We start from the raw sequence: 26,277 nt of genomic DNA, 5'->3' as shown, positions 1-26,277 counted from the left end.
CGCTCTGCCGACACCCGCGTGGGGCAGCTCTTGGCAGCCAGCACTGCTCTGCACAGCGAGAAAGAAGAACACCCACATGGGGATAAGTCCCTGATCTTGGCCTTATCACCGAGCGATGCAGGATAGTCCGGATAACCCAGTCCCTCTGGCAGACAGAGTGCCCCAATACCCAGTCAGCTCGCAGCCGCCGCAGGCTGCCCTTAGCAAGCTCAGTGATTCTCAGCTCTTTGGTGATTCTCAGCTCTCTTAGGATTTCAGCTCTTTGGTTGCTTGCTAGGGCGCCTTTGTCTGAGGCAGAAGCAGATGCGAGAGAGGAGAAGGAGAGGTCCTGGCGGTTCCACAGCAATGGTTTATTGTGGAGTCTGCAAAGGGTTCCAGTGACAGCTCTTCTTCTGTAAAATGGGCTAAAACAGCCCCTTTTTATAGGGTATAGGGGAATCCAAACTTGTCCAATAGAAAGGGTCAGGAGAAAGTGACCTATGAGGTTACAGAGATAAGCAATGGGGCCAAGGGTAGAAGAAGATAGGAGCTTATTTTGCTGTCTCCTCATGACTCAGCAGTTCCTACAGTTAAGTCTAAGGCCTCCATGGGTGCTCTCCTCAGCTGCATGGGGTCTGCTACAGTGTGGCATCAGCTGCCACGGGAGAGATCGCTGCCGCTGCCCCTGCCCCTGCCCACGAGTGTTGTGTCCCCTGCCTCGCTTTGGCGCTGCTCCTGCCACGGGAAAGAACAGCTCCTGTGCCGCGCTGCCGATTCCACGCGGCGCCAGCCCGACACCGCTTCTGCACAGGAAAGAACTAAAGCAGCTCGAAGAAGCAAGCAAAGAGTCCTTCCTATTTTCCTTTGCCCTGATCCTTTGGTGTTGGGTCGACAATTATTGGATGCCTCTGGTGGTTTAGAACCCCAGCCAGTGGCTGAACTGTGATCCGGACTGCTGGCAGCACGCAGCCACTCAAGGACCACACATGGTCCTGGCACATCTGCCGATCAACAACCACAATCAAGGACACAACATCAGTCACCTCCTCATTCTCACACTGAGGGTTTGAATCCATCTGCCAAGAAGGCTGCAGACACAAGTGAGTTTGAACATACTTTTATTGATGGCCACAAGCAGAGCTGGAGCAGCAGTGAAAGGAAGGGAGCAATGGGAAGCTGGGTGCACTTTGGACCTGCTTTTACAGCTTGTCACGGAGACTGTCGTTAGTGCCAAAGCCTGTGCCTGCACCACAGGGGCTTCTATGACACCACTTCAGCTGCCCCTGGGAGCTTGTGAGCACCAGCAGGTGTTGGATGCATCGTGGAGAAGGGGCAATGAGCATTTTATTCAGACAACGGAAAGCAAGGAATATCTTGGAGAGAAAACCTCTTCAGCTGCTGATGGATCCAGGGCTCAAAGTACGAGATCCTGGTGAATGCCTCAGGGAAGATGTTGTGCACAGGTCCATAAGAAACGATGCCATGAGCCTTCTTATTGCAGACTAATGGGCCACCAGAATCACCCTGTGCCATGAAAGGAGTGAGAGGGGTCAGACATGCCACAGCTCAGCTCTCCCTGCCTTAAGCAGCAAGTTTCCTCTTCCCTCCCTCCAGGTGAAGAACCTCCTCTTCCCAGCACCTCCCTCCCTCCAGACACAGCTCTCAGTGTTTGTAGCTGCCTCACTACTCCTCTAAGCCCACCCATGAAACAATTTACGCCTGGAGGCTCTATGAGATTCAAAAACTCAAAAGAAGAACAGTGACCTACTTTAGACATGGGGAAATATCCAACCCATAAGAGAAAGGATATCACAAGGAATTTACACACCAAAGCACTGGTTAGGCTGGGGAGAACATCCCCAAGTATGTAAAAAAGCAAATGTTGCTGATATTTAGGAAAATGCACCCCAATTCAGGGAGCACATCAGCTTCAGATTTTCTGTGAGGGCCCTCAGCTCATCATTCTGAAGGTCGTGGTTCATTCTGCTGTCCTTTTGCTTTCACCTCGGAACTAATCTGAATTTCCAATCCCAAGCTCTTCCCAAGCTTGCAGCCCAAAACAACACGTACCTTGTAAGATGCTTTTTTATTGTTTTCATCACCAACACAGATCATAGAGTGAGGCTGATAGTAAAGGAAAACCTGCTGACAGATCTCCTCCTTTTGCACCTTCAGTTCCACCTCTCTCAAGACATCACTCGGCGGCAGGTTCAGAGATGTCCGGCCCCAGCCAGACACCGTGCATAAATCTCCTGCTCTCACATGTTCATTTGCCTTGGCAATGGAGATACATTGCACATACTCATTGATCTTGGCTTTTTTCTTCAGCTGTCAGGCAGAGAGAACATGGAGGTTAGAGACAGCAAAGCATGAGGAGCAAGTTGAGAGTTTGGGGAGGTGAGGAGGGGGAGATCCCTCAGGCAGGAAGGATCTGTTGGGCCATACCTTCAGCAGCATGATGTCATTTTTGTAGCCTTTACGGGAATATTGAGGATGAATGACCCATTTTTCAACAGGGATCTCCTGCTGGCTTGGTTCTTGGCTACTTATGTGGTGGGCTCCCAGAATCACAGTGACGCTCACTATCGTCCTGCCAGGAAACACCAAGACATTCCAGCTGCATTGACAGGAACAGCCCCCAGGGCAGGTGGCTGGAGGGAGGTGGTGTTGGAGAAACCTCCCCAGAGCAGCTCTCAGCAAGTTGTCCTCTCTCCCCTGGGTTCCTTCCCGAGCCCATCTGAGGATCCCTCACCCCACACTGACACAGCTGGCAGCTGCCCCGTGCTGAGCACAAAGGGCAGCAGGGCAGGGGACACACTGGAGCCCTTCTCCAGCAGCAGCCCTAAGCCATGGCAGGAACCATGACCCTGGAGACCCCTGGGAGCATTCCTGTCCCCAAGGACACTCAGCCCCAACCAGGCAGACAATTCCTGCACTCACAGAGGGGAGCTCAGCTCCAGAGATGCCTGCTCTGCCTGAAGAAACACAGGGTTCTGTTTCAGCCTGGATCAGGGCTGAGGCACTCTGGGATTGTGTAAGACTGGAAAAAATCACCTGTGCAAGAACAATGGAGTCTTACCATTTTTTATCCACACAGTGAGCTGCTGAGAGCACTGCGTCTGGGCGAATCAGGAACCCTCCACAGATAAAAACATCTAAGCCACTTTGAATTTCCAAAAACGCCATGTAGGGTCTGGAGTGGGGCTTAGCTTCTCGTCCACCAATGATCCTTCCTGGAAGAGAGAGAGGAAATGTTAATATGAATGTTAAATATAAATGTTATAATAAATGTTTATATGCTGCTCTTTCCTGTCAAGTTTGGTGCTGCATGAAAGGAAAGGCTCGTCCTCTAATGCCAGTGCCAGTGATCCCAACAACTCTCCTTCCTGGGGCTGTCCAAAGCATTGCTGGGGCACAATGCAGAGAAAGACAAGCAGCACTGTCTGGGGTCTGACCACCCCTGCCTCTGGATGACTCCAATGCCATCAAGGGCACAGCTCTAGTGCCTCTAATGCCTCACTGGCTTCAGGCACAGGCTGAGCTGGGAGATGAGAGGAGAGAGAAAAGCAGGAGAGTAGAGCCAGGAGAGAAGGTGAGGCAGGAGCCTTGCCTGAGATTGACTGCTCAGAGTCCATCTGTACCCTTGCATGTTCCTGTCTAAGTCCCATCTGTGTGTACTCACCAGCCCCAGCCCAGGGCAGAAGGACAAAAGCATTTGTGAGCAGAAGGAGCAGCAGCATCTCCCACCACTGTCCTGAAGAGCCAAAGCAGTGGCTGTGGCCAGGCAGGGCAGAGGAACAGAATGACGACATCTATATATGTCATGCTGAGCTGACACTGGAAACCTGTGGCCGTGTCATTTACTGCTTTTGTTCCCACAACCCCCAAACTGTGGCTTGGTGAGGGTCTCATGAAACATTCTCTGCGGTTTTGTCGCAATCTTCTCAAAAAATGGAGAGATCTGGGCTGGTTGAGAGCAGCCACAGTGCCCAGGGAGAGGAAAGGGCTGACTGTTGAGTATGTCTCCCATCAGAGACCTTTGGAGAGGGCCTCTGGGACTCTGCATGTGGGCTGATTCTGTCTGAATTTTGGGGTTTTTTTTGGTTTTTTTTTGTTTCCCCCCATCCTCTGAAAGCAATGGGGAGCACTGGCCAAGGTCAGGCAAAGTTCCTGTTTCTTTTATCAGAGGGGCTAACTGCCATCAGAGATGTCCTTGGGAAATCAGAAACTGCCAGTCAGGGTCACTAAGGGACAAGGCCAGTTGGGGCCTCTTGACCTCAGCCCTGATGTTCTAGGTAATCTGACAAGTCCATGGTGATGAGGAAGTCTGAGGTGCAGCTGGGGAGTCGTTCTGTGAGCCCAGTCCAGACCAGCAGGTGCCCTGGTGTCCTGGTTGAAGGCAAATTTGGAAGAAAACCTCCACAGGGGACCCCTCCAGAAACCAAACCCCCACAGTCCCTTCCCAAAACCAAGTCGGGAAGGATTCCTTGGAGAGAAGTGGAAAGAACCTGTTTATTTAACAGGCACAGCACCCCCCAGGACACAAAATGAACCATACTGGATGACACCACTCTTTCACCGCTCTGGAAAAGATGACAAATTCAGAAAGGCTCTCTTGGGGGTGGTTACTCTGTTATCAATCCCTGGGGTGCTGGGGTAGCTGCTGCAGACACAAGGTGCAAACTCTCAGTGTTTCCCAGGCCCCACTCCAGAGCAGCTTCGAGTAGGTCCAAAAATGGGAAAGGAAAACAGTCCAGGGAAAAATCGGAATGCTTAGCTTAACTAACTAATGAGCAGAAGAAAAGAAGGAGCAAAGCAAAACTCAAAGCAAAAAGCCAGGCAAAAAGCAAAAGCAGCACCATGTACTGCCCTGTCTCTGTGTCTTTCCAGCTGTGGGGAAGCGGCTGATAACAAATCCAAAACAAAACTTTCACTCTTTCAAGCCAATCTTGAAGGCACAGAACATAATATCGAGCATAAAGAGAACAGTGACTGGGGATACAAGCATCATTACGTCACCCTAGAAAAAATTTTCTAAAAACGCTGGAGAGATCTGAGCTGGTTTAGAGCACCAACAGTGCACAGAGAGAGAAAAGGGGTGTGTGTTGAGTGCATATCCCATCAGAGACGTTTGGAGAGAGCCCCTGGGACCCTGCGTGGGTCGGCTGCTTCTATCTTGATGTTTTTTGATGGTTTTTTGTTTCCCCCTGTCCTCTGATAGCAATGAGGTGAGCTGGCCAGGGACAGGCAAAGTTCCTGTTTTTTATCAAAGGGGCTAACTGCCATCAGAGGTGTCCTTGGGAAATAAGAAACCGCCAGTCAGGGTCACCAAGGGACAAGGCAGTAGGAGCCTCATGACCTCAGCCCTGATGTTCTAGGGAATCTGACAAGTCCATGGTGATGCGAAAGTCTGAGGTGCAGCTGGGGAGTCATTCTGTGAGCCCAGTCCAGACCAGCAGGTGCTCTGGGCAGGTGCAGGGCTGGCTGAGACACAGCTGGAGCTCAGCTGGAGCTCAGGCGAGGACCAGGCTCAGGGTGTCCCCATGAGAAGGGAGCAGCCGTGCCTGGGCCCTCTCTGAGTCCTCCCTGGCAGCTCTGGGTCAGTGTTACAGCCTGGAAGGGACTCAGCCCCTGTTTCCATGACCCTCCTTTGGCCATGAGCCCAGCCAATGAAACCTCCAGGATCTGTGACTGTCCCGCTCTAGGCTATGTTTACATGTGTCCCCCCAGACCCCTCCTAGCAAGCCAGACAGTCCCATCCCAGGATTCCATCCCCTCTTGCGTTAAAGCCACTGTTTTTCTCTTTTGCGCACGCTCCCACTGCCCCTCTTTGGGCCGCGTGGATTCCGCGCTCCACCCGCGCTCTGCCGACACCCGCGTGGGGCAGCTCTTGGCAGCCAGCACTGCTCTGCACAGCGAGAAAGAAGAACACCCACATGGGGATAAGTCCCTGATCTTGGCCTTATCACCGAGCGATGCAGGATAGTCCGGATAACCCAGTCCCTCTGGCAGACAGAGTGCCCCAATACCCAGTCAGCTCGCAGCCGCCGCAGGCTGCCCTTAGCAAGCTCAGTGATTCTCAGCTCTTTGGTGATTCTCAGCTCTCTTAGGATTTCAGCTCTTTGGTTGCTTGCTAGGGCGCCTTTGTCTGAGGCAGAAGCAGATGCGAGAGAGGAGAAGGAGAGGTCCTGGCGGTTCCACAGCAATGGTTTATTGTGGAGTCTGCAAAGGGTTCCAGTGACAGCTCTTCTTCTGTAAAATGGGCTAAAACAGCCCCTTTTTATAGGGTATAGGGGAATCCAAACTTGTCCAATAGAAAGGGTCAGGAGAAAGTGACCTATGAGGTTACAGAGATAAGCAATGGGGCCAAGGGTAGAAGAAGATAGGAGCTTATTTTGCTGTCTCCTCATGACTCAGCAGTTCCTACAGTTAAATCTAAGGCCTCCATGGGTGCTCTCCTCAGCTGCATGGGGTCTGCTACAGTGTGGCATCAGCTGCCACGGGAGAGATCGCTGCCGCTGCCCCTGCCCCTGCCCACGAGTGTTGTGTCCCCTGCCTCGCTTTGGCGCTGCTCCTGCCACGGGAAAGAACAGCTCCTGTGCCGCGCTGCCGATTCCACGCGGCGCCAGCCCGACACCGCTTCTGCACAGGAAAGAACTAAAGCAGCTCGAAGAAGCAAGCAAAGAGTCCTTCCTATTTTCCTTTGCCCTGATCCTTTGGTGTTGGGTCGACAATTATTGGATGCCTCTGGTGGTTTAGAACCCCAGCCAGTGGCTGAACTGTGATCCGGACTGCTGGCAGCACGCAGCCACTCAAGGACCACACATGGTCCTGGCACATCTGCCGATCAACAACCACAATCAAGGACACAACATCAGTCACCTCCTCATTCTCACACTGAGGGTTTGAATCCATCTGCCAAGAAGGCTGCAGACACAAGTGAGTTTGAACATACTTTTATTGATGGCCACAAGCAGAGCTGGAGCAGCAGTGAAAGGAAGGGAGCAATGGGAAGCTGGGTGCACTTCGGACTTGCTTTTACAGCTTGCCACGGAGACTCTCCTTAGTGCCAAAGCCTGTGCCTGCACCACAGGGGCTTCTATGACACCACTTCAGCTGCCCCTGGGAGCTTGTGAGCACCAGCAGGTGTTGGATGCATCGTGGAGAAGGGGCAATGAGCATTTTATTCAGACAACGGAAAGCAAGGAATATCTTGGAGAGAAAACCTCTTCAGCTGCTGATGGATCCAGGGCTCAAAGTACGAGATCCTGGTGAATGCCTCAGGGAAGATGTTGTGCACAGGTCCATAAGAAACGATGCCATGAGCCTTCTTATTGCAGACTAATGGGCCACCAGAATCACCCTGTGCCATGAAAGGAGTGAGAGGGGTCAGACATGCCACAGCTCAGCTCTCCCTGCCTTAAGCAGCAAGTTTCCTCTTCCCTCCCTCCAGGTGAAGAACCTCCTCTTCCCAGCACCTCCCTCCCTCCAGACACAGCTCTCAGTGTTTGTAGCTGCCTCACTACTCCTCTAAGCCCACCCATGAAACAATTTACGCCTGGAGGCTCTATGAGATTCAAAAACTCAAAAGAAGAACAGTGACCTACTTTAGACATGGGGAAATATCCAACCCATAAGAGAAAGGATATCACAAGGAATTTACACACCAAAGCACTGGTTAGGCTGGGGAGAACATCCCCAAGTATGTAAAAAAGCAAATGTTGCTGATATTTAGGAAAATGCACCCCAATTCAGGGAGCACATCAGCTTCAGATTTTCTGTGAGGGCCCTCAGCTCATCATTCTGAAGGTCGTGGTTCATTCTGCTGTCCTTTTGCTTTCACCTCGGAACTAATCTGAATTTCCAATCCCAAGCTCTTCCCAAGCTTGCAGCCCAAAACAACACGTACCTTGTAAGATGCTTTTTTATTGTTTTCATCACCAACACAGATCATAGAGTGAGGCTGATAGTAAAGGAAAACCTGCTGACAGATCTCCTCCTTTTGCACCTTCAGTTCCACCTCTCTCAAGACATCACTCGGCGGCAGGTTCAGAGATGTCCGGCCCCAGCCAGACACCGTGCATAAATCTCCTGCTCTCACATGTTCATTTGCCTTGGCAATGGAGATACATTGCACATACTCATTGATCTTGGCTTTTTTCTTCAGCTGTCAGGCAGAGAGAACATGGAGGTTAGAGACAGCAAAGCATGAGGAGCAAGTTGAGAGTTTGGGGAGGTGAGGAGGGGGAGATCCCTCAGGCAGGAAGGATCTGTTGGGCCATACCTTCAGCAGCATGATGTCATTTTTGTAGCCTTTACGGGAATATTGAGGATGAATGACCCATTTTTCAACAGGGATCTCCTGCTGGCTTGGTTCTTGGCTACTTATGTGGTGGGCTCCCAGAATCACAGTGACGCTCACTATCGTCCTGCCAGGAAACACCAAGACATTCCAGCTGCATTGACAGGAACAGCCCCCAGGGCAGGTGGCTGGAGGGAGGTGGTGTTGGAGAAACCTCCCCAGAGCAGCTCTCAGCAAGTTGTCCTCTCTCCCCTGGGTTCCTTCCCGAGCCCATCTGAGGATCCCTCACCCCACACTGACACAGCTGGCAGCTGCCCCGTGCTGAGCACAAAGGGCAGCAGGGCAGGGGACACACTGGAGCCCTTCTCCAGCAGCAGCCCTAAGCCATGGCAGGAACCATGACCCTGGAGACCCCTGGGAGCATTCCTGTCCCCAAGGACACTCAGCCCCAACCAGGCAGACAATTCCTGCACTCACAGAGGGGAGCTCAGCTCCAGAGATGCCTGCTCTGCCTGAAGAAACACAGGGTTCTGTTTCAGCCTGGATCAGGGCTGAGGCACTCTGGGATTGTGTAAGACTGGAAAAAATCACCTGTGCAAGAACAATGGAGTCTTACCATTTTTTATCCACACAGTGAGCTGCTGAGAGCACTGCGTCTGGGCGAATCAGGAACCCTCCACAGATAAAAACATCTAAGCCACTTTGAATTTCCAAAAACGCCATGTAGGGTCTGGAGTGGGGCTTAGCTTCTCGTCCACCAATGATCCTTCCTGGAAGAGAGAGAGGAAATGTTAATATGAATGTTAAATATAAATGTTATAATAAATGTTTATATGCTGCTCTTTCCTGTCAAGTTTGGTGCTGCATGAAAGGAAAGGCTCGTCCTCTAATGCCAGTGCCAGTGATCCCAACAACTCTCCTTCCTGGGGCTGTCCAAAGCATTGCTGGGGCACAATGCAGAGAAAGACAAGCAGCACTGTCTGGGGTCTGACCACCCCTGCCTCTGGATGACTCCAATGCCATCAAGGGCACAGCTCTAGTGCCTCTAATGCCTCACTGGCTTCAGGCACAGGCTGAGCTGGGAGATGAGAGGAGAGAGAAAAGCAGGAGAGTAGAGCCAGGAGAGAAGGTGAGGCAGGAGCCTTGCCTGAGATTGACTGCTCAGAGTCCATCTGTACCCTTGCATGTTCCTGTCTAAGTCCCATCTGTGTGTACTCACCAGCCCCAGCCCAGGGCAGAAGGACAAAAGCATTTGTGAGCAGAAGGAGCAGCAGCATCTCCCACCACTGTCCTGAAGAGCCAAAGCAGTGGCTGTGGCCAGGCAGGGCAGAGGAACAGAATGACGACATCTATATATGTCATGCTGAGCTGACACTGGAAACCTGTGGCCGTGTCATTTACTGCTTTTGTTCCCACAACCCCCAAACTGTGGCTTGGTGAGGGTCTCATGAAACATTCTCTGCGGTTTTGTCGCAATCTTCTCAAAAAATGGAGAGATCTGGGCTGGTTGAGAGCAGCCACAGTGCCCAGGGAGAGGAAAGGGCTGACTGTTGAGTATGTCTCCCATCAGAGACCTTTGGAGAGGGCCTCTGGGACTCTGCATGTGGGCTGATTCTGTCTGAATTTTGGGGTTTTTTTTGGTTTTTTTTTGTTTCCCCCCATCCTCTGAAAGCAATGGGGAGCACTGGCCAAGGTCAGGCAAAGTTCCTGTTTCTTTTATCAGAGGGGCTAACTGCCATCAGAGATGTCCTTGGGAAATCAGAAACTGCCAGTCAGGGTCACTAAGGGACAAGGCCAGTTGGGGCCTCTTGACCTCAGCCCTGATGTTCTAGGGGATCTGACAAGTCCATGGTGATGAGGAAGTCTGAGGTGCAGCTGGGGAGTCGTTCTGTGAGCCCAGTCCAGACCAGCAGGTGCCCTGGTGTCCTGGTTGAAGGCAAATTTGGAAGAAAACCTCCACAGGGGACCCCTCCAGAAACCAAACCCCCACAGTCCCTTCCCAAAACCAAGTCGGGAAGGATTCCTTGGAGAGAAGTGGAAAGAACCTGTTTATTTAACAGGCACAGCACCCCCCAGGACACAAAATGAACCATACTGGATGACACCACTCTTTCACCGCTCTGGAAAAGATGACAAATTCAGAAAGGCTCTCTTGGGGGTGGTTACTCTGTTATCAATCCCTGGGGTGCTGGGGTAGCTGCTGCAGACACAAGGTGCAAACTCTCAGTGTTTCCCAGGCCCCACTCCAGAGCAGCTTCGAGTAGGTCCAAAAATGGGAAAGGAAAACAGTCCAGGGAAAAATCGGAATGCTTAGCTTAACTAACTAATGAGCAGAAGAAAAGAAGGAGCAAAGCAAAACTCAAAGCAAAAAGCCAGGCAAAAAGCAAAAGCAGCACCATGTACTGCCCTGTCTCTGTGTCTTTCCAGCTGTGGGGAAGCGGCTGATAACAAATCCAAAACAAAACTTTCACTCTTTCAAGCCAATCTTGAAGGCACAGAACATAATATCGAGCATAAAGAGAACAGTGACTGGGGATACAAGCATCATTACGTCACCCTAGAAAAAATTTTCTAAAAACGCTGGAGAGATCTGAGCTGGTTTAGAGCACCAACAGTGCACAGAGAGAGAAAAGGGGTGTGTGTTGAGTGCATATCCCATCAGAGACGTTTGGAGAGAGCCCCTGGGACCCTGCGTGGGTCGGCTGCTTCTATCTTGATGTTTTTTGATGGTTTTTTGTTTCCCCCTGTCCTCTGATAGCAATGAGGTGAGCTGGCCAGGGACAGGCAAAGTTCCTGTTTTTTATCAAAGGGGCTAACTGCCATCAGAGGTGTCCTTGGGAAATAAGAAACCGCCAGTCAGGGTCACCAAGGGACAAGGCAGTAGGAGCCTCATGACCTCAGCCCTGATGTTCTAGGGAATCTGACAAGTCCATGGTGATGCGAAAGTCTGAGGTGCAGCTGGGGAGTCATTCTGTGAGCCCAGTCCAGACCAGCAGGTGCTCTGGGCAGGTGCAGGGCTGGCTGAGACACAGCTGGAGCTCAGCTGGAGCTCAGGCGAGGACCAGGCTCAGGGTGTCCCCATGAGAAGGGAGCAGCCGTGCCTGGGCCCTCTCTGAGTCCTCCCTGGCAGCTCTGGGTCAGTGTTACAGCCTGGAAGGGACTCAGCCCCTGTTTCCATGACCCTCCTTTGGCCATGAGCCCAGCCAATGAAACCTCCAGGATCTGTGACTGTCCCGCTCTAGGCTATGTTTACATGTGTCCCCCCAGACCCCTCCTAGCAAGCCAGACAGTCCCATCCCAGGATTCCATCCCCTCTTGCGTTAAAGCCACTGTTTTTCTCTTTTGCGCACGCTCCCACTGCCCCTCTTTGGGCCGCGTGGATTCCGCGCTCCACCCGCGCTCTGCCGACACCCGCGTGGGGCAGCTCTTGGCAGCCAGCACTGCTCTGCACAGCGAGAAAGAAGAACACCCACATGGGGATAAGTCCCTGATCTTGGCCTTATCACCGAGCGATGCAGGATAGTCCGGATAACCCAGTCCCTCTGGCAGACAGAGTGCCCCAATACCCAGTCAGCTCGCAGCCGCCGCAGGCTGCCCTTAGCAAGCTCAGTGATTCTCAGCTCTTTGGTGATTCTCAGCTCTCTTAGGATTTCAGCTCTTTGGTTGCTTGCTAGGGCGCCTTTGTCTGAGGCAGAAGCAGATGCGAGAGAGGAGAAGGAGAGGTCCTGGCGGTTCCACAGCAATGGTTTATTGTGGAGTCTGCAAAGGGTTCCAGTGACAGCTCTTCTTCTGTAAAATGGGCTAAAACAGCCCCTTTTTATAGGGTATAGGGGAATCCAAACTTGTCCAATAGAAAGGGTCAGGAGAAAGTGACCTATGAGGTTACAGAGATAAGCAATGGGGCCAAGGGTAGAAGAAGATAGGAGCTTATTTTGCTGTCTCCTCATGACTCAGCAGTTCCTACAGTTAAATCTAAGGCCTCCATGGGTGCTCTCCTCAGCTGCATGGGGTCTGCTACAGTGTGGCATCAGCTGCCACGGGAGAGATCGCTGCCGCTGCCCCTGCCCCTGCCCACGAGTGTTGTGTCCCCTGCCTCGCTTTGGCGCTGCTCCTGCCACGGGAAAGAACAGCTCCTGTGCCGCGCTGCCGATTCCACGCGGCGCCAGCCCGACACCGCTTCTGCACAGGAAAGAACTAAAGCAGCTCGAAGAAGCAAGCAAAGAGTCCTTCCTATTTTCCTTTGCCCTGATCCTTTGGTGTTGGGTCGACAATTATTGGATGCCTCTGGTGGTTTAGAACCCCAGCCAGTGGCTGAACTGTGATCCGGACTGCTGGCAGCACGCAGCCACTCAAGGACCACACATGGTCCTGGCACATCTGCCGATCAACAACCACAATCAAGGACACAACATCAGTCACCTCCTCATTCTCACACTGAGGGTTTGAATCCATCTGCCAAGAAGGCTGCAGACACAAGTGAGTTTGAACATACTTTTATTGATGGCCACAAGCAGAGCTGGAGCAGCAGTGAAAGGAAGGGAGCAATGGGAAGCTGGGTGCACTTCGGACTTGCTTTTACAGCTTGCCACGGAGACTCTCCTTAGTGCCAAAGCCTGTGCCTGCACCACAGGGGCTTCTATGACACCACTTCAGCTGCCCCTGGGAGCTTGTGAGCACCAGCAGGTGTTGGATGCATCGTGGAGAAGGGGCAATGAGCATTTTATTCAGACAACGGAAAGCAAGGAATATCTTGGAGAGAAAACCTCTTCAGCTGCTGATGGATCCAGGGCTCAAAGTACGAGATCCTGGTGAATGCCTCAGGGAAGATGTTGTGCACAGGTCCATAAGAAACGATGCCATGAGCCTTCTTATTGCAGACTAATGGGCCACCAGAATCACCCTGTGCCATGAAAGGAGTGAGAGGGGTCAGACATGCCACAGCTCAGCTCTCCCTGCCTTAAGCAGCAAGTTTCCTCTTCCCTCCCTCCAGGTGAAGAACCTCCTCTTCCCAGCACCTCCCTCCCTCCAGACACAGCTCTCAGTGTTTGTAGCTGCCTCACTACTCCTCTAAGCCCACCCATGAAACAATTTACGCCTGGAGGCTCTATGAGATTCAAAAACTCAAAAGAAGAACAGTGACCTACTTTAGACATGGGGAAATATCCAACCCATAAGAGAAAGGATATCACAAGGAATTTACACACCAAAGCACTGGTTAGGCTGGGGAGAACATCCCCAAGTATGTAAAAAAGCAAATGTTGCTGATATTTAGGAAAATGCACCCCAATTCAGGGAGCACATCAGCTTCAGATTTTCTGTGAGGGCCCTCAGCTCATCATTCTGAAGGTCGTGGTTCATTCTGCTGTCCTTTTGCTTTCACCTCGGAACTAATCTGAATTTCCAATCCCAAGCTCTTCCCAAGCTTGCAGCCCAAAACAACACGTACCTTGTAAGATGCTTTTTTATTGTTTTCATCACCAACACAGATCATAGAGTGAGGCTGATAGTAAAGGAAAACCTGCTGACAGATCTCCTCCTTTTGCACCTTCAGTTCCACCTCTCTCAAGACATCACTCGGCGGCAGGTTCAGAGATGTCCGGCCCCAGCCAGACACCGTGCATAAATCTCCTGCTCTCACATGTTCATTTGCCTTGGCAATGGAGATACATTGCACATACTCATTGATCTTGGCTTTTTTCTTCAGCTGTCAGGCAGAGAGAACATGGAGGTTAGAGACAGCAAAGCATGAGGAGCAAGTTGAGAGTTTGGGGAGGTGAGGAGGGGGAGATCCCTCAGGCAGGAAGGATCTGTTGGGCCATACCTTCAGCAGCATGATGTCATTTTTGTAGCCTTTACGGGAATATTGAGGATGAATGACCCATTTTTCAACAGGGATCTCCTGCTGGCTTGGTTCTTGGCTACTTATGTGGTGGGCTCCCAGAATCACAGTGACGCTCACTATCGTCCTGCCAGGAAACACCAAGACATTCCAGCTGCATTGACAGGAACAGCCCCCAGGGCAGGTGGCTGGAGGGAGGTGGTGTTGGAGAAACCTCCCCAGAGCAGCTCTCAGCAAGTTGTCCTCTCTCCCCTGGGTTCCTTCCCGAGCCCAGCTGAGGATCCCTCACCCCACACTGACACAGCTGGCAGCTGCCCCGTGCTGAGCACAAAGGGCAGCAGGGCAGGGGACACACTGGAGCCCTTCTCCAGCAGCAGCCCTAAGCCATGGCAGGAACCATGACCCTGGAGACCCCTGGGAGCATTCCTGTCCCCAAGGACACTCAGCCCCAACCAGGCAGACAATTCCTGCACTCACAGAGGGGAGCTCAGCTCCAGAGATGCCTGCTCTGCCTGAAGAAACACAGGGTTCTGTTTCAGCCTGGATCAGGGCTGAGGCACTCTGGGATTGTGTAAGACTGGAAAAAATCACCTGTGCAAGAACAATGGAGTCTTACCATTTTTTATCCACACAGTGAGCTGCTGAGAGCACTGCGTCTGGGCGAATCAGGAACCCTCCACAGATAAAAACATCTAAGCCACTTTGAATTTCCAAAAACGCCATGTAGGGTCTGGAGTGGGGCTTAGCTTCTCGTCCACCAATGATCCTTCCTGGAAGAGAGAGAGGAAATGTTAATATGAATGTTAAATATAAATGTTATAATAAATGTTTATATGCTGCTCTTTCCTGTCAAGTTTGGTGCTGCATGAAAGGAAAGGCTCGTCCTCTAATGCCAGTGCCAGTGATCCCAACAACTCTCCTTCCTGGGGCTGTCCAAAGCATTGCTGGGGCACAATGCAGAGAAAGACAAGCAGCACTGTCTGGGGTCTGACCACCCCTGCCTCTGGATGACTCCAATGCCATCAAGGGCACAGCTCTAGTGCCTCTAATGCCTCACTGGCTTCAGGCACAGGCTGAGCTGGGAGATGAGAGGAGAGAGAAAAGCAGGAGAGTAGAGCCAGGAGAGAAGGTGAGGCAGGAGCCTTGCCTGAGATTGACTGCTCAGAGTCCATCTGTACCCTTGCATGTTCCTGTCTAAGTCCCATCTGTGTGTACTCACCAGCCCCAGCCCAGGGCAGAAGGACAAAAGCATTTGTGAGCAGAAGGAGCAGCAGCATCTCCCACCACTGTCCTGAAGAGCCAAAGCAGTGGCTGTGGCCAGGCAGGGCAGAGGAACAGAATGACGACATCTATATATGTCATGCTGAGCTGACACTGGAAACCTGTGGCCGTGTCATTTACTGCTTTTGTTCCCACAACCCCCAAACTGTGGCTTGGTGAGGGTCTCATGAAACATTCTCTGCGGTTTTGTCGCAATCTTCTCAAAAAATGGAGAGATCTGGGCTGGTTGAGAGCAGCCACAGTGCCCAGGGAGAGGAAAGGGCTGACTGTTGAGTATGTCTCCCATCAGAGACCTTTGGAGAGGGCCTCTGGGACTCTGCATGTGGGCTGATTCTGTCTGAATTTTGGGGTTTTTTTTGGTTTTTTTTTGTTTCCCCCCATCCTCTGAAAGCAATGGGGAGCACTGGCCAAGGTCAGGCAAAGTTCCTGTTTCTTTTATCAGAGGGGCTAACTGCCATCAGAGATGTCCTTGGGAAATCAGAAACTGCCAGTCAGGGTCACTAAGGGACAAGGCCAGTTGGGGCCTCTTGACCTCAGCCCTGATGTTCTAGGTAATCTGACAAGTCCATGGTGATGAGGAAGTCTGAGGTGCAGCTGGGGAGTCGTTCTGTGAGCCCAGTCCAGACCAGCAGGTGCCCTGGTGTCCTGGTTGAAGGCAAATTTGGAAGAAAACCTCCACAGGGGACCCCTCCAGAAACCAAACCCCCACAGTCCCTTCCCAAAACCAAGTCGGGAAGGATTCCTTGGAGAGAAGTGGAAAGAACCTGTTTATTTAACAGGCACAGCACCCCCCAGGACACAAAATGAACCATACTGGATGACACCACTCTTTCACCGCTCTGGAAAAGATGACAAATTCAGAAAGGCTCTCTTGGGGGTGGTTACTCTGTTATCAATCCCTGGGGTGCTGGGGTAGCTGCTGCAGACACAAGGTGCAAACTCTCAGTGTTTCCCAGGCCCCACTCCAGAGCAGCTTCGAGTAGGTCCAAAAATGGGAAAGGAAAACAGTCCAGGGAAAAATCGGAATGCTTAGCTTAACTAACTAATGAGCAGAAGAAAAGAAGGAGCAAAGCAAAACTCAAAGCAAAAAGCCAGGCAAAAAGCAAAAGCAGCACCATGTACTGCCCTGTCTCTGTGTCTTTCCAGCTGTGGGGAAGCGGCTGATAACAAATCCAAAACAAAACTTTCACTCTTTCAAGCCAATCTTGAAGGCACAGAACATAATATCGAGCATAAAGAGAACAGTGACTGGGGATACAAGCATCATTACGTCACCCTAGAAAAAATTTTCTAAAAACGCTGGAGAGATCTGAGCTGGTTTAGAGCACCAACAGTGCACAGAGAGAGAAAAGGGGTGTGTGTTGAGTGCATATCCCATCAGAGACGTTTGGAGAGAGCCCCTGGGACCCTGCGTGGGTCGGCTGCTTCTATCTTGATGTTTTTTGATGGTTTTTTGTTTCCCCCTGTCCTCTGATAGCAATGAAGAGAGCTGGCCAGGGACAGGCAAAGTTCCTGTTTTTTATCAGAGGAGCTAACTGCCATCAGAGGTGTCCTTGAGAAATAAGAAACCGCCAGTCAGGGTCATAAAGGGACAAGGCCAGTAGGAGCCTCATGACCTCAGCCCTGATGTTCTAGGGAATCTGATAAGTCCATGGTGGTGAAGAAGTCTGAGGTGCAGCTGGGGAGTCATTCTGTGAGCCCAGTCCAGACCAGCAGGTGCCCTGGGCAGGTGCAGGGCTGGCTGAGACACAGCTGGAGCTCAGCTGAGGACCAGGCTCAGGGTGTCCCCATGAGAAGGGAGCAGCCCTGCCTGGGCCCTCTCTGAGTCCTCCCTGGCAGCTCTGGGTCAGTGTTACAGCCTGGAAGGGACTCAGCCCCTGTTTCCATGACCGTCCTTTGGCCATGAGCCCAGTCAGTGAAACCTCCAGGATCTGTGACTGTCCCGCTCTAGGCTATGTATACATGTGTCCCCAGGCCCTTCCTAGCAAGCCAGACAGTCCCATCCCAGGATTCCATCCCCTCTTGCGTTAAAGCCACTGTTTTTCTCTTTTGCGCACTCTCCCACTGGCCCTCTTTGAGCTGCGTGGATTCCGCGCTCCACCCGCGCTCTGCCGGCATCCACGTGGGGCAGCTCTTGGCAGCCAGCACCGCTCTGCACCGCGAGAAAGAGGAACACCCACATGGGGATAAGTCCCTGATCTTGGCCTTATCACCGAGCGATGCAGGATAGTCCGGATAACCCAGTCCCTCTGGGAGACAGAGTGCCCCAATACCCAGTCAGCTCGCAGCCGCCGCAGGCTGCCCTTAGCAAGCTTAGTGATTGTCAGCTCTTTGGTGATTCTCAGCTCTCTTAGGATTTCTGCTCTTTGCTTGCTTGCTAGGGCGCCTTTGGCTGAGGCAGAAGCAGATGCAAGAGAGGAGAAGGAGAGGTCCTGGTGGTTCCACAGCGATGGTTTATTGTGGAGTCTGCGAAGGGTTCCAGCGACTGCTCTTCTTCTGTTGAATGGGCTAAAACAGCCCCTTTTATAGGGTATAGGGGGATCCAAACTTGTCGAATAGAAAGGGTCAGGGAGAAGTGACCTATGAGGTTACAGAGATAAGCTATGGGGCCAGGGATAGAAAAAGACAGGAGCTTATTTTGCTGTGTCCTCATGACTCAGCAGTTCCTACAGTTAAGTCTAAGGCCTCCATGGATCTCTCCTAAGCTCCATGGGGTCTGCTACAGTGTGGCATCAGCTGCTGAAGGAGAGATTGCGGCCCTGGGCGCAGCTGTGGCTCCTGCCACGGGAGAGATCGCCATGGCAGGTGCCCCTGCCAGTGCCCATGAGTGTTGTGTCCCCTGCCTCGCTTCGGCGCTGCTCCTGCCACGGGAAAGAACAGCTCCTGTGCCACGCTGCCGATTCCACGCGGCGCCAGCCCAGCACCGCTTCTGCATGGGAAAGAACTAAAGCAGCTCTAAGAAGCAAGCAAAGAGTCCTTCCTATTTTCCTTTGCACTGATGCTTTGCTGTTGGGTCCACATTTATCGGCCGCTTCTGATGTTTAGAATCCCAGCCAGTGGCTGAACTGTGATCCGGCCTGCCAGCAGCAGAGACAGGGCACGGCCACTCCTAGCACGTGTGCAAATGGACCCCGACGACCAGGACACAATGTCAGTCACGTCCTCATTCTAACACTCAGGGTTTGCATCCAGCTCCCAAGAATGCTGCAGACACAAGTGAGTTTGAACATGCTTTTATTGATGGCCACAAGCAGAGCTGGAGCAGCAGTGGGAGAAAGGGAGCTATGGGAAGCTGGGTGTACTTGGGAGCTGCATTTGCAGCTTGCCAGGAGACTCAGTGCCAAAGCCTGTGCCTGCACCACAGGGGCTTCTCTGACTCCACTTCAGCTGCCCCTGGGAGCTTCTGAGCACCAGCAGGTGTTGGATGCATTGTGGAGAAGGGGCAATGAGCATTTTAGTCAGACAACGGAAAGCAAGAAATTGCCTTGCGTGAAAAACTCTTCAGCTGCTTTTGGATCCAGGGCTCAAATTGGGAGATCCTGGTGAACGCCTCAGGGAAGTGGTTCTTTTTGAGTGCATGAGAAACAATGCCATGAGCCTTCTCACTGCAGATTAATGGGCCACCAGAATCACCCTGTACCATGAAAGGAGTGACAGGGGTCAGACATGCCACAGCTCAGCTCTCCCTGCCTTAAGCAGCAAGTTTCCTCTTCCCTCCCTCCTGGTGAAGAACCTCCTCTTCCCAGCACCTCCCTCCCTCCAGACCCTGCTCTCAGCATTTGTAGATGCCTCGCTATTCCTCTAATCCCACCCATGAAACAATTCAGGCCTGGAGGCTCTCTGAGATTCAAAAGCTCTAAAAGAACATTGACCTACTTTAGCCATGGGGAAATATCCAACCCATAAGAGAAAGGATATCACAAGGAATTTACACACCAAAGCACTGGTTAGGCTGGGGAGAACATCTCCAAGTATGTAAAAAGGCAAATGTTGCTGATAGTTAGGAAAATGCACCCCAATTCAGGGAGCACATCAGCTTCAGAGCTTCTGTGAGGACCCTCAGCTCATCATTCTGGTGCCCTTTTGCTTTCACCTGAGAACTAAGCTGAATTTCCAGTGCCAGCCTCCCTCCAAGCTTGCAGCCCAAAACAACACTTACAGGGGCAGTTGCTTTTTTACTGTCTTCATCACCAACACAGATCATAGACTGACGCTGGTATTTACTGGAAAGCTGCTCACATATTTCTTCATTTTGCACCTCCAGGTCCACCTCCATCAAGACATCATTAATGTCCCCTTCTGGAGATGTCCGGCCCCAGCCAGACACCGTGCATAAATCTCCTGCCCTCACACATTCGTGGTTCTCAGCAATGGAGATACATCGCACATTCTTAGTGATATTAGCTTTTTCCTTCAGCTGTCAGGCACAGAAAACACAGGGTTAGAGCCAGCAAAGCATGAGGAGCATGTTGAGAGTTTGGGGAGGTGAGCAGGGGGAGATCCCTCAGGCAGAAAGGATGTGTTGGGCCATACCTTCAGCAGCACAATGTCATTTTTCCCATCTTTACGGGAATATTTAGGATGGATGACCTTTTTTACAACAGGGATCCTCTGCTGGCTTGGTTCTTGCCTCCTTATGTTGTGGGCTCCCAGAGTCACAGTGACTTTCACTCTCCTGCCAGGAAACACCAAGACATTCCAGCTGCATTGACAGGAACAGCCCCCAGGGCAGGTGGCTGGAGGGAGGTGGTGTTGGAGAAACCTCCCCAGAGCAGCTCTCAGCAAGTTGTCCTCTCTCCCCTGGGTTCCTTCCAGAGCCCAGCTGAGGATCCCTCACCCCACACTGACACAGCTGGCAGCTGCCCCGTGCTGAGCACAAAGGGCAGCAGGGCAGGGGACACACTGGAGCCCTTCTCCAGCAGCAGCCCTAAGCCATGGCAGGAACCATGACCCTGGAGACCCCTGGGAGCATTCCTGTCCCCAAGGACACTCAGCCCCAACCAGGCAGACAATTCCTGCACTCACAGAGGAGAGCTCAGCTCCAGAGATGCCTGCTCTGCCTGAAGAGACACAGGGTTCTGTTTCAGCCTGGATCAGGGCTGAGGCACCCTGGGATTGTGTGAGACTGGAAAAAAATCATCTGTGCAAGAACAGTGGAGTCTTACCCTTTCATATCCACACAGTGAGCAGCTGAGAGCACTGCATCTGGGCGAATCAGGAACCCTCCACAACTAATAGGGTCTGAGTCAGTTTCAATTTCTAAATAAGCCATGTAGGGTCTGGAGTGGGGCTTAGCTTTCTTTCCACCAATGATCCTTCCTGGAAGACCGATGGAAAATGTTAATATGAATGTTAAATATGAATGTTAATATAAATGTTTATATGCTGCTCTTTCCTGTCAAGTTTGGGGCTGCATGAAGGGAAAGGCTCATCCTCTAAAGCCAGGTGCCAGTGATCTCAACCACTCTCCTTCCTGGGGCTGTCCAAAGCATTGCTGGGGCACAGTGGAGAGAAAGACAAGCAGCACTGTCTGGGGTCTGACCACCCCTGCCTCTGGATGACTCCAATGCCATCAAGGGCACAGCTCTAGTGCCTCTAATGCCTCACTGGCTTCAGGCACAGGCTGAGCTGGGAGATGAGAGGAGAGAGGAAAGCAGGAGAGTAGAGCCAGGAGAGAAGGTGAGGCAGGAGCCTTGCCTGAGATTGACTGCTCAGAGTCCATCTGTGCCCTTGCACGTTCCTGTATAAGTCCCATCTGTGTGTACTCACCAGCCCCAGCCCAGGGCAGAAGGACAAAAGCATTTGTGAGCAGAAGGAGCAGCAGCATCTCCCACCACTGTCCTGAAGAGCCAAAGCAGTGGCTGTGGCCAGGCAGGGCAGAGGTACAGAATGGCCAGTATAGAACCTCTATATATATCATGTGAAGCTGACACAGGAAACCTCAGCCTGCCTGTAGCTGTGTCATTTACTGCTTTTGTTCTCACACCCCCCAAACTGTGAGGGGGTGAGGGGCTAATGACACCTTCTCTGCTCTTTTGCAACAATCTTCTCAAAAAGCTGGAGAGAGCTGGGCTGGTTGAGAGCACCCACAGTGCCCAGGGAGAGGAAAGGTGTGTTTGTTGAGTGCATGTCCCATCAGAGACCTTTGGAGAGAGCCCCTGGGATCCTGCATGTACGGTTCATCCACCAGGATAGTTTTTCTTTTTGTTTCTTTTTTTTTTCCCCTTATCCTCTGATAGCGATGGGGACAGATGGCCAGGGACAGCCAAAGTTCCTGGTTTAAATCAGAGGGGCTAACTGCCATCAGAGATGTCCTTGGGAAATCAGAAATCACCAATCAGGGTCACTAAGTGACAAGGCCAGTAGGACCGTCATGACCTCAGCCCGGATGTTCTAGGGAATCTGACAAGTCCATGGTGGTGAGGAAGTCTGAGGTACAGCTGGGGAGTCATTCTGTGAGCCCAGTCCAGACCAGCAGGTGCTCTGGGCAGGTGCAGGGCTGGCTGAGACACAGCCGGAGCTCAGCTGAGGACCAGGCTCAGGGTGTCCCCATGAGAAGGGAGCAGCCCTGCCTGGGCCCTCTCTGAGTCCTCCCTGGCAGCTCTGGGTCAGTGTTACAGCCTGGAAGGGACTCAGCCCCTGTTTCCATGACCGTCCTTTGGCCATGAGCCCAGCCAGTGAAACCTCCAGGATCTGTGAATTTCCTGCTCTAGGCTATGTATACATGTGTCCCCAGACCCTTCCTAGCAAGCCAGACAGTCCCATCCCAGGATTCCATCCCCTCTTGAGTTAAAGCCACTGTTTTTCTCTTTTGCGCACTCTCCCACTGCCCCTCTTTGGGCCGCGTGGATTCCGCGCTCCACCCGCGCTCTGCCGGCACCCGCGTGGGGCAGCTCTTGGCAGCCAGCACCGCTCTGCACCGCGAGAAAGAGGAACACCCACATGGTGATAAGTCCCTGATCTTGGCCTTATCACCGAGCGATGCAGGATAGTCCGGATAACTCAGTCCCTGTGGGAGACAGAGTGCCCCAATACCCAGTCAGCTCGCAGCCGCCGCAGGCTGCCCTTAGCAAGCTCAGTGATTGTCAGCTCTTTGGTGATTCTCAGCTCTCTTGGGATTGCAGCTCTTTGCTTGCTTGCTAGGGCGCCTTTGGCTGAGGCAGAAGCAGGTGCGAGAGAGGAGAAGGAGAGGTCCTGGCAGTTCCACAGCGATGGTTTATTGGGGAGTCTGCGAAGGGTTCCAGTGACAGCTCTTCTTCTGTTGAATGGGCTAAAACAGCCCCTTTTTATAGGGTATAGGGGGATCCAAACTTGTCCAATAGAAAGGGTCAGGGAAAAGAGCCCTATGAGGTTACAGAGATAAGCTATGGGGCCAGGGATAGAAGAAGACAGAAGCTTATTTTGCTGTCTCACCATGACTCAGCTGTTCCTACAGTTAAGTCTCCATCCTCTATGGTGCCCTCCTAAGCTGCATGGGGTCGGCTACAGTGTGGCATCAGCTGCCGTGGGAGAGATCGCAGCCTTGGGCGCAGCTGTGGCTCCTGCCGAGGGAGAGATCGCTGCCGGAGCCACTGCCAGTGCCCACAAGTGTTGTGTCCCCTGCCTCGCTTCGGCGCTGCCCCTGCCGCGGGAAAGAACAGCTCCTGTGCCGCGCTGCCGATTCCACGCGGCGCCAGTCTGACACTGCTTCTGCGTGGGAAAGAACTAAAGCAGCTCGAAGAAGCAAGCAAAGAGTCCTTCCTTTTTTCCTTTGCACTGATCTTTTGGTGTTGGGGCCACAGTTATTGGCCGCTTCTGATGGTTTAGGACCCCAGCCAGTGGCTGAACTGTGATCCAAACTGCTGGCAGCGCGCAGCCACTCCTGGCACATGTGCCTATCACCCCCGCAATCAGGACACAATATCAGTCACCTCCTCATTCTCACACTCAGGGTTTACATCCAGCTCCCAAGAATGCTGCAGACACAAGTGAGTTTGAACATGCTTTTATTGATGGCCAGAAGCAGAGCTGGAGAAGCAGTGAGAGGAAGGGAGCAATGGGAAGCTGGGTGTACTTGGGAGCTGCATTTGTATCATCCCACAAGGACTGTCCTTAGTGCCAAAGCCTGTGCCTGCACCACAGGGGCTTCTCTGACTCCACTTCAGGTGCCCCTGGGAGCTTCTGAGCACTAGCAGGTGTTGGATGCATTGTGGAGAAGGGGCAATGAGCATTTTAGTCAGACAATGGAAAGCAAGGAATTATCTTCCGTGAAAACTTCTTCAGCTGCTTACGGATCCATGGCTCAAAGTACGAGATCCTGGTGAATACCTCAGGGAAGATGAGGTCATCATATCCATGAGAAACAATGCCATGAGCTTTCTTCTTGCAGATTAATGGGCCACCAGAATCACCCTGTGCCATGAAAGGAGTGACAGGGGTCAGACATGCCACAGCTCAGCTCTCCCTGCCTTAAGCAGCAAGTTTCCTCTTCCCTCCCTCCACGTGAAGAACCTCCTCTTCCAAGCACCTCTCTCCCTCCAGACCCAGCTCTCAGTGTTTGTAGCTGCCTCACTACTCCTCTAAGCCCACCCATGAAACAATTCAGGCCTGGAGGCTCTCTGAGATTCAAAAACGCTAAAAGAATATTGACCTACTTTTGACATGGGGAAATATCTAACCCATCTGAGCAATGATATCACAAGGAATTTACACACCAAAGCACTGGTTAGGCTGAGTAGAACATCCCCAGGTAAGTAAAAAAACAAATGTTGCACACAGTTGGACAATGCCCACCAGTTAAGGGAGCCCATCAGCTTCAGAGCTTCTATGAGGACCCTCAGCTCATCATTCTGAAGATCCTGGTTCATCCTGGTGTCCCTTGGCTTTCACCTGAGAACTAAGCTGACTGTCCAGTCCCAACCTGCTCCCAAGCTTTCAGCACAAAACAACACTTACCTTGTAAGCTGCTTTTTCACTGTATTTATCACCAACACAGATCATAGACTGGCGCTTGTAGTCACTGGAAAAATGACATCTTTTCTCATTTTGCACCTCTAGTTCCACCTCCATCAAGACATCACTCCACGATGGTTTCAGAGATGTCAGGCCCCAGCCAGACACATTACATTTAGCTCCTTCTCCCACACGTTCCTTTTTCTTGGCAATGGAGATACACTGCACATAGTCATTGATCTTGGCTTTTTTCTCCAGCTGTCAGGCAGAGAGAACACGGGCTTAGAGCCATCAAAGGATTAGGAGCAAGTTGAGAGTTTGGGGAGGTGAGCAGGGTGAGATCCCTCAGGCAGGAAGGAACTGTTGGGTCATACCTTCAGCAGCACAATGTCATTTTTGAAGTCATCAGGGCAATATTCAGGATGGATGACCCTTTTTACAACAGGGATCCTCTGCTGGCTTGGTTCTTGCCTCCTTATGTTGTGGGCTCCCAGAATCACAGTGACATTCACTATCCTGCCAGGAAACACCAAGACATTCCAGCTGCATTGACAGGAACAGCCCCCAGGGCAGGTGGCTGGAGGGAGGTGGTGTTGGAGAAACCTCCCCAGAGCAGCTCTCAGCAAGTTGTCCTCTCTCCCCTGGGTTCCTTCCCGAGCCCAGCTGAGGGTCCCTCACCCCACACTGACACAGCTGGCAGCTGCCCCGTGCTGAGCACAAAGGGCAGCAGGGCAGGGGACACACTGGAGCCCTTCTCCAGCAGCAGCTCTAAGCCATGGCAGGAACCATGACCCTGGAGACCCCTGGGAGCATTCCTGTCCCCAAGGACACTCAGCCCCAACCAGGCAGACAATTCCTGCACTCACAGAGGAGAGCTCAGCTCCAGAGATCCCTGCTCTGCCTGAAGAGACACAGGGTACTGTTTCAGCGTGGATCAGGGCTGAGGCACTCTGGGACTGTGTGAGACTGGAAAAAATCACCTGTGCAAGAACAATGGAGTCTTACCCTTTTATATCCACACAGTGAGCTGCTGAGAGCACTGCGTCTGGGCGAATCAGGAACCCTCCACAATGAATAGGTTCTGAGTAAGTTTCAATTTCTAAAAAAGCCATGTAGGGTCTGGAGTGGGCTGCAGCTATCTTTCCACCAATGATCCTTCCTGGAAGAGAGATGAGAAATGTTAATATGAATGTTAATATAAATGTTAATATGTTGCTGTTTCCTGTCAAGTTTGGGGCTGCATGAAAGGAAAGGCTCATCCTCTAAAGCCAGGTGCCAGCGATCCCAACAACTCTCCTTCCTGGGGCTGTCCAAAGCATTGCTGGGGCACAGTGGAGAGAAAGACAAGCAGCACTGTCTGGGGTCTGACCACCCCTGCCTCTGGATGACTCCAATGCCATCAAGGGCACAGCTCTAGTGCCTCTAATGCCTCACTGGCTTCAGGCACAGGCTGAGCTGGGAGATGAGAGGAGAGAGGAAAGCAGGAGAGTAGAGCCAGGAGAGAAGGTGAGGCAGGAGCCTTGCCTGAGATTGACTGCTCAGAGTCCATCTGTGCCCTTGCACGTTCCTGTCTAAGTCCCATCTGTGTGTACTCACCAGCCCCAGCCCAGGGCAGAAGGACAAAAGCATTTGTGAGCAGAAGGAGCAGCCACATCTCCCACCACTGTCCTGAAGAGCCAAAGCAGTGGCTGTGGCCAGGCAGGGGACAGGTACAGAATGGCAGGTACAGAACCTCTATATATGTCATGGTGAGCTGACACAGGAAACCTCAGCCTGCCTGTAGCTGTGTCATTTACTGCTTTTGTTCACACACCCCCCAAACTGTGGTTGGTGAGGGGCTCATGATGACACGTTCGCCTGGTTTTTGTCACGATCTTCTCAAAACGATGGAGAGATCTGGGCTAGTTCGCAGCACCCACAGAGCTCACAGGGAGAGGAAAGAGGT

The 26,277-nt window shown here is 52.1% G+C and overlaps 5 protein-coding genes across 5 annotated transcripts; all 5 read right to left on the bottom strand.

The window, feature by feature from the left end:
- Positions 1–1,255: 1,255 nt before the first annotated feature.
- On the bottom strand, positions 1,256–3,759 carry LOC141731547 (cathepsin G-like). Its single transcript, XM_074557847.1, has 5 exons — positions 3,662–3,759; positions 3,059–3,212; positions 2,425–2,569; positions 2,050–2,307; positions 1,256–1,503 (listed from the first exon to the last, which is right to left on the bottom strand). The coding sequence occupies exons 1-5, from the start codon at positions 3,717–3,719 to the stop codon at positions 1,324–1,326; spliced, it is 795 nt and encodes a 264-aa protein (XP_074413948.1). The 5' UTR covers positions 3,720–3,759; the 3' UTR covers positions 1,256–1,323.
- Positions 3,760–6,953: 3,194 nt separating this feature from the next.
- Positions 6,954–9,598, bottom strand: LOC102072614 (cathepsin G-like). Its single transcript, XM_074557845.1, has 5 exons — positions 9,501–9,598; positions 8,898–9,051; positions 8,264–8,408; positions 7,889–8,146; positions 6,954–7,342 (listed from the first exon to the last, which is right to left on the bottom strand). Exons 1-5 carry the CDS (start codon positions 9,556–9,558, stop codon positions 7,163–7,165), a joined length of 795 nt encoding a protein of 264 aa, XP_074413946.1. The 5' UTR covers positions 9,559–9,598; the 3' UTR covers positions 6,954–7,162.
- A 3,194-nt stretch (positions 9,599–12,792) lies between these two features.
- LOC102073681 (cathepsin G-like) lies at positions 12,793–15,437 on the bottom strand. Its single transcript, XM_074557852.1, has 5 exons — positions 15,340–15,437; positions 14,737–14,890; positions 14,103–14,247; positions 13,728–13,985; positions 12,793–13,181 (listed from the first exon to the last, which is right to left on the bottom strand). Exons 1-5 carry the CDS (start codon positions 15,395–15,397, stop codon positions 13,002–13,004), a joined length of 795 nt encoding a protein of 264 aa, XP_074413953.1. The 5' UTR covers positions 15,398–15,437; the 3' UTR covers positions 12,793–13,001.
- A 4,377-nt stretch (positions 15,438–19,814) lies between these two features.
- Positions 19,815–21,300, bottom strand: LOC141731549 (granzyme B-like). Its single transcript, XM_074557849.1, has 3 exons — positions 21,171–21,300; positions 20,567–20,720; positions 19,815–20,073 (listed from the first exon to the last, which is right to left on the bottom strand). Exons 1-3 carry the CDS (start codon positions 21,226–21,228, stop codon positions 19,815–19,817), a joined length of 471 nt encoding a protein of 156 aa, XP_074413950.1. The 5' UTR covers positions 21,229–21,300.
- Positions 21,301–23,612: 2,312 nt separating this feature from the next.
- LOC113460182 (granzyme B-like) lies at positions 23,613–25,986 on the bottom strand. Its single transcript, XM_074557355.1, has 5 exons — positions 25,929–25,986; positions 25,338–25,491; positions 24,707–24,848; positions 24,336–24,590; positions 23,613–23,792 (listed from the first exon to the last, which is right to left on the bottom strand). Exons 1-5 carry the CDS (start codon positions 25,984–25,986, stop codon positions 23,613–23,615), a joined length of 789 nt encoding a protein of 262 aa, XP_074413456.1.
- Positions 25,987–26,277: the final 291 nt, after the last annotated feature.

This window comes from Zonotrichia albicollis, chromosome 23 (genome assembly GCF_047830755.1).
Source record: "Zonotrichia albicollis isolate bZonAlb1 chromosome 23, bZonAlb1.hap1, whole genome shotgun sequence".
Classification (NCBI taxonomy): Eukaryota; Metazoa; Chordata; class Aves; order Passeriformes; family Passerellidae; genus Zonotrichia; species Zonotrichia albicollis.
This window is presented reverse-complemented; position numbering and strand designations above follow the sequence as displayed.

What these genes read in the sequence shown, in the direction of transcription:
- LOC102072614 (XM_074557845.1), bottom strand. Translation starts at nt 9,558, where the DNA reads ATGCTGCTGCTCCTTCTGCTCACAAATGCTTTTGTCCTTCTGCCCTGG. An exon ending in CACTGTGTGGATAAAAAATG is followed by an intron (nt 8,409 to 8,897) that starts GTAAGACTCCAT and finishes GTTTCCTGGCAG; the next exon opens with GACGATAGTGAGCGTCACTG. An exon ending in ATGACATCATGCTGCTGAAG is followed by an intron (nt 8,147 to 8,263) that starts GTATGGCCCAAC and finishes TCTGCCTGACAG; the next exon opens with CTGAAGAAAAAAGCCAAGAT.
- LOC113460182 (XM_074557355.1), bottom strand. Translation starts at nt 25,986, where the DNA reads ATGTGGCTGCTCCTTCTGCTCACAAATGCTTTTGTCCTTCTGCCCTGG. An exon ending in CACTGTGTGGATATAAAAGG is followed by an intron (nt 24,849 to 25,337) that starts GTAAGACTCCAT and finishes GTTTCCTGGCAG; the next exon opens with GATAGTGAATGTCACTGTGA. An exon ending in ATGACATTGTGCTGCTGAAG is followed by an intron (nt 24,591 to 24,706) that starts GTATGACCCAAC and finishes TCTGCCTGACAG; the next exon opens with CTGGAGAAAAAAGCCAAGAT.
- LOC141731547 (XM_074557847.1), bottom strand. Translation starts at nt 3,719, where the DNA reads ATGCTGCTGCTCCTTCTGCTCACAAATGCTTTTGTCCTTCTGCCCTGG. An exon ending in TCTGCCCTGGGCTGGGGCTG is followed by an intron (nt 3,213 to 3,661) that starts GTGAGTACACAC and finishes TCTCTCTTCCAG; the next exon opens with GAAGGATCATTGGTGGACGA. An exon ending in ATAAAAAAGCATCTTACAAG is followed by an intron (nt 1,504 to 2,049) that starts GTACGTGTTGTT and finishes TTCATGGCACAG; the next exon opens with GGTGATTCTGGTGGCCCATT.
- LOC102073681 (XM_074557852.1), bottom strand. Translation starts at nt 15,397, where the DNA reads ATGCTGCTGCTCCTTCTGCTCACAAATGCTTTTGTCCTTCTGCCCTGG. An exon ending in ATGACATCATGCTGCTGAAG is followed by an intron (nt 13,986 to 14,102) that starts GTATGGCCCAAC and finishes TCTGCCTGACAG; the next exon opens with CTGAAGAAAAAAGCCAAGAT. An exon ending in ATAAAAAAGCATCTTACAAG is followed by an intron (nt 13,182 to 13,727) that starts GTACGTGTTGTT and finishes TTCATGGCACAG; the next exon opens with GGTGATTCTGGTGGCCCATT.
- LOC141731549 (XM_074557849.1), bottom strand. Translation starts at nt 21,228, where the DNA reads ATGCTGCTGCTCCTTCTGCTCACAAATGCTTTTGTCCTTCTGCCCTGG. An exon ending in TCTGCCCTGGGCTGGGGCTG is followed by an intron (nt 20,721 to 21,170) that starts GTGAGTACACAC and finishes TCGGTCTTCCAG; the next exon opens with GAAGGATCATTGGTGGAAAG. An exon ending in CACTGTGTGGATATGAAAGG is followed by an intron (nt 20,074 to 20,566) that starts GTAAGACTCCAC and finishes TCCTGGCAGGAG; the next exon opens with AGTGAAAGTCACTGTGACTC.